This window comes from Thunnus albacares, chromosome 9 (assembly GCF_914725855.1).
Source record: "Thunnus albacares chromosome 9, fThuAlb1.1, whole genome shotgun sequence".
Lineage (NCBI taxonomy): Eukaryota > Metazoa > Chordata > Actinopteri > Scombriformes > Scombridae > Thunnus > Thunnus albacares.
In genome coordinates this window covers 30,501,639-30,510,896 of record NC_058114.1, presented here as the reverse complement: position 1 = coordinate 30,510,896, position 9,258 = coordinate 30,501,639, and the positions used below count along the sequence as shown (strand labels likewise).

Below are 9,258 nucleotides of genomic sequence, written 5' to 3'. Positions count from 1 at the left end.
ATTATCAGGATTCACCACTTTATGTCAATATGTTGAGTATTAGTGACTTCCTCCAGGTGAGTTGACATGTTCATAAGTGAATACGTCATTCATATATTCCTGAAAAAGAAGGCTGAGCAAAGAATTGTATAGATAAAAAGTGTCCCACGCTGACGGACTGAACTAAACATGAATATCAGGAAGAATCCACAGCCAGCACTCATCCACACAGTCCTCAGAAGAGGCCTGATCATGCAACAGGTGGAAACACCTGTGTGAGTGAACCATGGAGGCTGTTGTTCTGTCAGCAGCATAGCTATGGGCCCCTGGGCGTCTGTGGCCCCTGAACAGTTGACCTCTTCGCCCAATTTGTAACCCAGCCTTACTTGCAGAACAAAATAACACTTGAAATCTCTCATTAGCATTATCACAATGAAGAGCAAAGATTTCACTTTGTACAACTTCTTTTGCACAAAGTCAGGAATAAAGAAGAATATTTCTCTCCTACCTGAATTCATAGAGAGCCACAGGACTAACACAAGCTTGAAAAAAGCAGACAAACAATTTTGTTGTGAAAAGCTTTGTATTTTTCTTTTTAATTTTTAGAAGATTGAAACATATGTCCAATTCTTGGCATGTGTTTTATTTTGATACTCTCTCTCTGCCCTTTTTAATACTAATATTATTTCAATCTCTTGTTAACTGTCTTCTGACAAGGTGACAGAATCAATCAGGTCAACAGATAACTGTATTGACAGATGGTACTCATCCCAAGTTTATGCAGTAAAAACATCTGTAACATAGAAGAGCTGTTAGAGCTGTTGGGACATTTTCATTATGGAGCTGTAAATATAAATATTTGGAGAGTCCAAATATTTTCTTCCTTCCTGTCATGTTTATTATTACAGGGAGAAAGTCTCAAAGTATTTGCAGCAGCAGCGGTACTGTATGCACCAAACCCATATACTGTTTACAATCATTAACATAAACAAAACATTTGGGTGTTGTATTAAAATATTTTAAATTTGCTTTCTCTCAGTCACCACAGTCACTGTGCAAAACTCTTATTAACTAAACATGAAGTTACTGGTCCGGTGCTGTGCGTGTTTTACGCATGTGACACACTCAATTTGGAGACAGATGTATCAACTCTGCTGCTGTGTCAACCTGCAGCCTTAACCTCCACCTGCAGATTCTGGCAGACAGCTGCATTCCAAACCTCCACCTGCTGATTGTTATAGACAGCAGCAACTCAAACCCCCACCTCTAGCCTCTGCCTTCCCCCAGCTATGGCTAAAGATCCAACATCTGCCTCCAACCTGGAGTAGCCCCCTGCAGCTCCAGCCACCTCCTACAGCTTCTGCCAGCAACCTACAGCCTCCACCTCCACCTGCAGATTATAGCAGACAGCTATACAACTCAAGCCTATGAGGATAGCCGTCCAAAGAGAGTAAGTGAGGCAGAAATAATCAGGGTCAGATCTAAGAAGAGACTTAAGCATGAGGAAGTAGGTAAGCAATATTGTGACGCGAGACAAGAAGCTAAGGAGGACAAATTAACCAGGAAACACGATGAATTTTGGGAGAAAACTGACATAATTTCAAGGAGATTTCTGGATGTTGTGAGAGTTTGTGGAGAAGGTGTGTAGCAGCTGTTGAGAGAAGCTTTTAGTTTCTCTCAAACACCTGAAAAACAGAGAAGCTATTGCAGAGTTAGTTTAAATCCAGTAGATGGTGGTAATGCAACATTTTGGACGCCAACCGCCACTAAAAACTAATAATAAGAAGATTTTGCTTCTTTCCAGATGAGGCGCACTTCATCCCATCTCCGACCAGCCTCCTACTTTCACTGAAGAGAAAAAAAACACCTGTAGGCTGTTTTAACCGGAAATAGAGGAATCTGCATCCCGGAAAGGGAAGTGTCAACAAGATGAGGTGGTGTTTTTGAACACTTGGCAGAAGAATACAGTTGCGTACTCGTCCTGTAGTACTCGAGGACTACAAGAAGAGGAGCTGCTCTGACAGTCGCAGGTTTTAAAGTCGTGAAACAGTAAGTTGCCGATTTGATCATGTGATGTATTTCACAGCTGAGCTAAACAGAACATGCATTCATTGAAATGTCAGGTGCTGAAACAGATGCTCCGTCGTTTGTGTTGTGACACCGGCCGGCGGGTGAGTGAGTGAGTGAGTCTTTTCACTGTGAAAATGTGTCGTTGTGAACGTTGTAGGTGTGAACAGAAAGCGACAGAGACGTTAAACTAAACTAGCTAGCTGTTAGCTAGCTGTTATTGTAATAGGAGGCGGACCTGTGACTTGACTTTAACGGACAGTTGTTGTTTCTAGCTGATGAAAATAGTCCCCCGAGTGACCGCACAGCTTATAACCTCAGTGTTAATAAGTTTAAATGTAATGTGCTGAGCTCGAGGACATGATCGAGGTGTGGCTGTCGCGCGTGACTTTGCAGGAAATCAGCTGACAGCTGGATTTAGGAAAGATCTGGAAATGTCCCTTTGTCTTCTGTATTTCAGAAACCACTGGTGTTTCACCTCAATGTGGTTATTTTATTCATATGAAGTCAACATTTCACCCAAAATGTGCTTTGCATGAGGCAAAGAAATGCATTAAAACAATGACAATAACAACAATATAAAGAATAAAGACGGAAATTAAAAACATTAAAAAAACGAATAAAATAGACAAAAATAACAGACACGATATGCGATTCAGTGCAGTAATAAGTCGCTCCAAATGTAATAAAGTGAATAAAAGTGAAGCAGAGCAATGAATTCAACATGATTCAGGAAACAAGGTTTTTTTTTTGTTGTTTTTTTAATCTCCATAAGCTTGTTAGTTTCAAATCCGCAAAACAAATAGCAACCTGGTAAAGGAATAACATCAACTCCAGCTGCCATAGGCTTGTAGTCAGCAGACAACACTGCAACAAGATACACTATAAGCATAACAGGGACATCAAAAATAGACAAAAAGGGACGAATACCATACCATACAAAAACGCTGAGTCAGGATCAGTCATGTTAATTAGCAAGATAGTCATATAAAATCATACACTAGTCATTAATAGAGGTTTGAAAAAATGCCAAAATTCTATGATTCCAGCTTCTCAAACGTGAATATTTTCTGATTTATTTAGTTGTCCATGATAGCAAACTGAATATCATTGGTTGGGACAAATGAAATCATCTGAGGTTGCATCTTGGACTTTAGGAAACAGTGATCAACATTTTTCATAATTTTGTCAATTTGTAGACAAAACAACTAAACCTTTAATTGAGAGAATAATCGACAGATTAATTGATAATGAAAATAATCATTAGTTGCAGCTCTAGTCATTGATATTCTTCTGTGAGTGTTTAACCTTTGGCTGTGTATAGATAACATAAGGAAACTGTATCACTCAGCACAGTTAAATTCGCAGTCATATGCAGAATGCAAAGGACCTAATATGTTGATAAACTTATCTGAGGATAACAGGAATGAGCAAAGCCCTTAATTTGCAAGTACCCACTTAATTTAGATTTTTAGATCAGCTGGAAGTTGGTTTCATCTATTCATGTGCACAAAATTGAATTCAGATATATAGATGTGAGAGATGGACTGAGTTTATTTTCATCAAGCATATCTAGCCCTAGCCTATTAAGTAATTTGAAACCAGCAGCAGGACTTTAAGATCTTTTCCATGACTAACTGAAAGCCAGTATAAAGATCTAAAAACAGGACTAATGTGCTGAATTTCCAGGTAGTTGCACTCTGAATGTGATGCAGTGGTCCAATGGTGTTTTTGGGACAACAGACAGTTATAATAGTCGACCCTACTGGATATGAAGGCATGAATGGTTTTCTTGGAATCATCTCTGGATATTAAACCTCAAATTCTGGCTATTTTAGATAATAAAAGGTTGTTTTCCTCAGTGGCTTGCTGAGGAAAACTGCTGCTGTAGCTCAGAGCTATTAAAACATCAATAACTCTAACTTGGCCTTTAGTCTCCATAGTTGTAAAGTATATAATAACTTGTGTGTTTCCTCTTTGTTGCCAGATATAATGAAATCTATCATGTCTCTTTTAAATCAAATTGTGCCATTTCTGTCTGGGGACTATTGATGCAAAAACAGATCAGCACAGACTTCTCTCTCTCACAGACAGTAGGCCTGGCAGAGATTTTGCTGATTATCGTACAAAAAAAACTGAACACGATTTCTAATCAGAAGAGAATGGAGCTTCTCTAGTCACTATGTTAGTTACAGCTGCAGAATGGGCAAAACCTTTGCACAACCTAATATGTCTAACACAATATGTGGACTGCTAGTTTTATGATTTCACTACATCAGCATTTTATGCAGCTGTCTCATGACACTGGCTCTCTGATTGTTGCTGTAAAATTCAAACATCAGGAAATGGTGAAACAGTGTCTGGTTAATGCTGTGTCATTTAGTCTTTAAAGAATTGGACTGGATATCTCCCATTGTGGGCCGTTCTGGTCTGCCTGGGCATGCTTTGGATTAAAAAGGTTTTGTGAAAATCTCTTCACTGGTATTGCACTGCCTTTTGGAAGCTTTCAGTTTGATACTGGGGTATTTTTTCAGTCCAGGTCATTTTATTAATTCAGATTAGCTTGACAAACTGTTTATATTGAGATTTCCTGGACTCAGTCCCTCTTTTAACCACAGTACTGATTTGTACCTAATGCCTGCTTTTGGCAGCCTTTTTGCATCAGCTTCCAGTTGTTTCTTGCATTTCTCTGTTGGAATTTGTGGAAAAATGAAACAGTAACACCCATTAAACAAATATTTGGCTTAACTAAAAGGTGTATTTTACATAGAATCATTGCTGCTGCAGCTTTAAACATCTGAGTCAGACTGAATCGCACTCTCCTTGTCCTTTAAGGTGCTTCTGAGAGGTATGAATGACTTTGCAGTTCTCAACACGGGGCGGAAGATGCCCCTCATCGGACTGGGAACATGGAAGAGTGAGCCAGGAAAGGTACAGTAGATGCTTCACTTTAATCCTCTTGTTTTTAACCTGTTTGAACAATGTGATTTACATGTAACAAATAACCGAAATCAAATCAACCAAAATCAGTTCTGCAGTTCTCCTCAGCCTTACAGAGCATTTTAGCCTCTTTTAGCTCATTGTTTTGGTTTTAGAGCTCCCAACTTTACTGTTTTAGTTCAGTCTCACAGCTCTCATCAACCTTGTTTTCGACAGTAACTGTTTTCAGAGAGAAAGCTCTGATAAACTAACTGTACACTATCTGTTACAGTAAACAGACTGTTAGTGACCAGCTGATGAACATAAGGGAGCATACAATAATGATAATAATAATAATACATTTAATTTGTACCACACTTTTCATTCATAGTGAAACTGAAAGTGCTACAGTATTAATAACATAGAACACACAACATAAAGAAAATAGTAATAAGACTCAAGATGAAAAAGCCTTCCTGAGCAGAAAGGTTTTTAGACCTTTTTAAAAGAGTCTAGGGTCTGCGCTGCCCTCAGATGGTTAGGAAGGTTGTTCCACAAATGTGGTGCAGCAGAGCAGAAGGCTCGATCCCCCATTCTGCAGAGCTTAGTAGTTTTAACAGTTGTCCTGTTTTCCCTTGTCACAGGTGAAACAAGCAGTTATTTGGGCCCTGCAGAGCGGGTATCGTCACATTGACTGTGCAGCCATCTATGGCAACGAGGTTGAGATTGGAGAGGCCCTTCAGGAGACACTAGGCCCCGACAAGGTAAAACAACTAAGAAGTTTTAATCAGTCCTCAAAAATGTCACTTGTTTCAAAATAACTATACAACATATTTTAAACATCTTCTAGACATGTGTTTTATTGTCTGTACTGACGCTGATGCTGTCTGTGCACCAGGCTCTGAGACGAGAGGACGTATTCATCACATCCAAGCTGTGGAACACCCGACATCACCCGGAGGACGTGGAGCCGTCCCTCCTGAAGACCCTGAAGGACCTGAAACTGGAGTATCTGGACCTCTACCTCATCCACTGGCCCTATGCCTTTCAGTGAGCTCAATCTCCATCCAGGTCTAAAAATGAGATAATTAGCTTGTTATCCTGAGAAAACTACCCTTTGTTTTCTTTAAATAACAAGATAATTAACGTAATCAGGAGAAAACAGCTTTGTTATCCTCAGATAAGGAGCAAATGGACTTATCTCATTATTTCAGGATAATGAGTAGACCTTGTAAGGGGGCCGTATTTTAAGGAAATATGTGTGAAGGAAAACTAGTTTTTAATTGTTTTCCTTTAAGTATGTTTTTAACCTGTCTTTTAATTGTGACTCCTTCTTGATATCCCCTAGACGAGGAGACAATCCTTTCCCTAGAAAGGAAGATGGCACCTTGCTGTATGACGACATTGACTACAAGCTGACCTGGGCTGCCATGGAGAAGCTGGTGGGGAAGGGCCTTGTCCGAGCCATCGGCCTGTCCAACTTCAACAGTCGGCAGATAGATGACATCCTGTCCGTCGCCAGCATCAAACCAACTGTCCTCCAGGTACAGGTTGTGGGTCAGCAATGTTGACAAGTTTATTTTAACTGGACCACACAGGTTAGGTGTAAAGACAACTGTAGAATGTCTTATTCACCCCGGTATCTCTGTGTTTGGTTTGGCAGGTAGAGAGCCACCCCTACCTGGCCCAGGTAGAGCTGCTGGCCCACTGTCGGGACCGGGGCCTGGTGATGACGGCCTACAGCCCTCTTGGGTCTCCTGACCGGGCCTGGAAACATCCAGACGAACCTGTCTTGCTCAATGAGTCCATGATTGCCACCCTCGCAGAGAAATATAAAAAGTCCCCTGCTCAAATTATTCTCAGGTGATTTTACGAGCAAAATTTCTATCCAAATGTTGCGCAAACCTAAGAATTAATGTGCATTTCCTTCCACTACAATTATGCAATTATAAGGAGTTGGGCTAATTAAGATAAACAGTGGCAATAGTTCTCCAGTCAGTTGCCATTAAACTGTTTTGCAATATTTTGACTTTTCAAATTTCCAGCATGTTTTCACTCAGGTTTTTTTTTATGCAAATGAAAAATACACAGAAAAACAGGTGGATGGAACAACACTTACTGTTCAGTTACCTGTTAACATTGTATCCAAAACTGTGAGGGTATCCACGTTTTTAGCCAACAACATACTTAATCTCATGGGATATCTTTGAAGTCTTTAGAGATTAGGTTTCTTTATAAAATTCATTAAGTTTTCAAATTGAAGCTCTTCAAACAATGAAAAATGTCTTTTTGTGGTTTTCTTTTTTTTATATACCGTTATATAATGTTGAATATCTCTGTTAAACATGGTCAAAGTTCCAAAACTTGAGATTAACGTATGTAGATGCTCCCTGCATGTCAAAAGCCAGGGCTGCTCTGAATGCTTTGTTTTTGACAGGTTTTTCTATCTTGTCAATGAGATGACATCAGATCATCGAGCATGCCCGTTAACAGCCATCTGTTCCGTATTCTTGGTTTCTACTGTTTTTTCTAAGGTTTTTCCGTGTGTTGTTTGCATTGCCCACTCAAATATTTCAGATCGGATTCCAGCTCAAACATAAACAGATGTATTTGAGAAGTTGACATTTCGAGTAAAGAACGAGAGTGGCTGCAAGTCAGCTGTGACACAGCTTCCAGAAGCTGACCAATCAGGACAGACTGGGCTCGTAGGGAGGGGGACCTTAAAGAGAAAGGAGCTAAAACAGCCTGGCTGAACTGAGGAGCTGCATAAAGGGCCATAATAAGATAAATAAAGAGTTTTTTGAGCTGTGAACCATGCAAAGCTACTCCAGTGGAATCCCAGAATAAAGGTAAAAAGCTGGAAATGAGCATAATAGGTCCCCTTTGAAATTAATGGTTCTTCACATGCTGGCAGTGCTATATGCATCCCATCTGCTTTACTAAATATTGTTTGATAGCACTACACATCTGTAGTAATAAACATTACAGGTGTTAGTAGGGTTGTTTCTGTATTTAGTATTTTCTCAATTGATTCCATGTAGCATCAAAGCTCTTAAGTCGTTTTACTGAAACTTGGCTTTTGGTGAAATTGGGGGGCAGCGCAACTAGCTGTCAACAGAACTGTGACGTATTATCACCATACAAAGCTGATATGGCATGGTGTTGGAAATGCACATTACTTTCAAAAGTCAAAAGTATTACCCCCAATTATTGTTTTTCATCTATACATAAAACACTATGGTAGGGCTGGGCAGTAATTAAATAAAATATTTTTTCAGCATAACATTTTATCAAATTGTTATCAAAAACTAACAAAATGAGACTGTATGGCATGCTTTTAAAAATAACGTATTGTCAAGTATACTTGAAGTTAAAATGTGCACTGGTATGGTCAAGGAAGTCTCCAGTGACTTTACATTCCAACAAACACCAATATGTCAGTTGTTAGTCACTAAGTTTCTTGTATTTCCAGGTGGCAGACACAGCGAGGAGTGGTAACAATCCCCAAGAGTGTGACAGAGTCCCGTATCAAAGAGAATATTCAGGTGGGGTAAAATTGCAGTCACGGCAATTCATTTCCGAATCATGAAGCTTTTTTTTAATATGTCTCACACTTTGTCATACATCTTGTTTTTTGTCAGGTGTTTGACTTTACCCTTGAACCAGAGGAGATGAAAACTATTACAGCATTAAACAAAGGCTGGCGCTACATTGTACCAATGATTGAAGTAAGTAGGCTTTATGTACTGTACCTCGTATGGTTGGTGTTTATAGTGTTACTTGAAAACTTTGTGCTCTCTAGCTCAGTTTATGAGAGATAATATACAGGAGCCTGTGATTACCCTTGAAGGTATGATTTTCATTGCAGAGGTAGTGTTGTATGGTGGTTTAACTTTGGTTGGGGTGTTGCAGGTGGAAGGAAAGCGGGTTCCCAGGGATGCAGGACATCCTCACTACCCTTTCAACGACCCCTACTGATGACTCACACTGTAACCTGAATTTGTGCCTTCAAAGACCCCATCAACACCACATCACCCTCCTACACATCACTTAAAAAAAAAAAGTTCCTGGATCCTGTCATTGAAATATGTCTTTAGATTATGTCAAACCCTGCACTTATTAGAACATTTCAAGTTACTGTCAGTGATGGAGACTGGGAAATCTGGTATGACTATACATACTGTACGTGTTATTTTTTAAATAAACATTTTGTTACTTCCCTTGTGTGTGTCTTTATTAAACCAGTTGATCGTAGCAAGGTTTATGAAGGGGAGAAACTACATCGTTGCATTG

General features: G+C 39.6%; 1 protein-coding gene across 3 annotated transcripts; it reads left to right on the top strand.

The window, feature by feature from the left end:
• Positions 1-1,813: 1,813 nt before the first annotated feature.
• akr1a1b (aldo-keto reductase family 1, member A1b (aldehyde reductase)) lies at positions 1,814-9,185 on the top strand. 3 transcript variants are annotated; one of them, XM_044362097.1, is made up of 9 exons: positions 1,814-2,028; positions 4,882-4,977; positions 5,610-5,729; positions 5,864-6,015; positions 6,314-6,509; positions 6,629-6,828; positions 8,438-8,510; positions 8,607-8,693; positions 8,878-9,185. In XM_044362097.1, the coding sequence occupies exons 2-9, from the start codon at positions 4,897-4,899 to the stop codon at positions 8,941-8,943; spliced, it is 975 nt and encodes a 324-aa protein (XP_044218032.1). In that variant the 5' UTR covers positions 1,814-2,028; positions 4,882-4,896; the 3' UTR covers positions 8,944-9,185. The 3 variants fall into 3 exon arrangements, with proteins under 3 accessions (XP_044218032.1, XP_044218031.1, XP_044218033.1); XM_044362096.1 differs by lacking the exon at positions 1,814-2,028 and adding an exon at positions 2,040-2,150; XM_044362098.1 differs by lacking the exon at positions 1,814-2,028 and adding an exon at positions 2,058-2,158.
• The last annotated feature ends 73 nt before the right edge of the window (positions 9,186-9,258 follow it).

Coding starts and splice junctions, on each gene's coding strand:
- akr1a1b (XM_044362096.1), top strand. CDS start 2,082: ATGCATTCATTGAAATGTCAGGTGCTGAAACAGATGCTCCGTCGTTTG. Junction 5,730..5,863: donor AGACACTAGGCCCCGACAAG/GTAAAACAACTA, acceptor TCTGTGCACCAG/GCTCTGAGACGAGAGGACGT. Junction 8,694..8,877: donor ACATTGTACCAATGATTGAA/GTAAGTAGGCTT, acceptor GGGGTGTTGCAG/GTGGAAGGAAAGCGGGTTCC.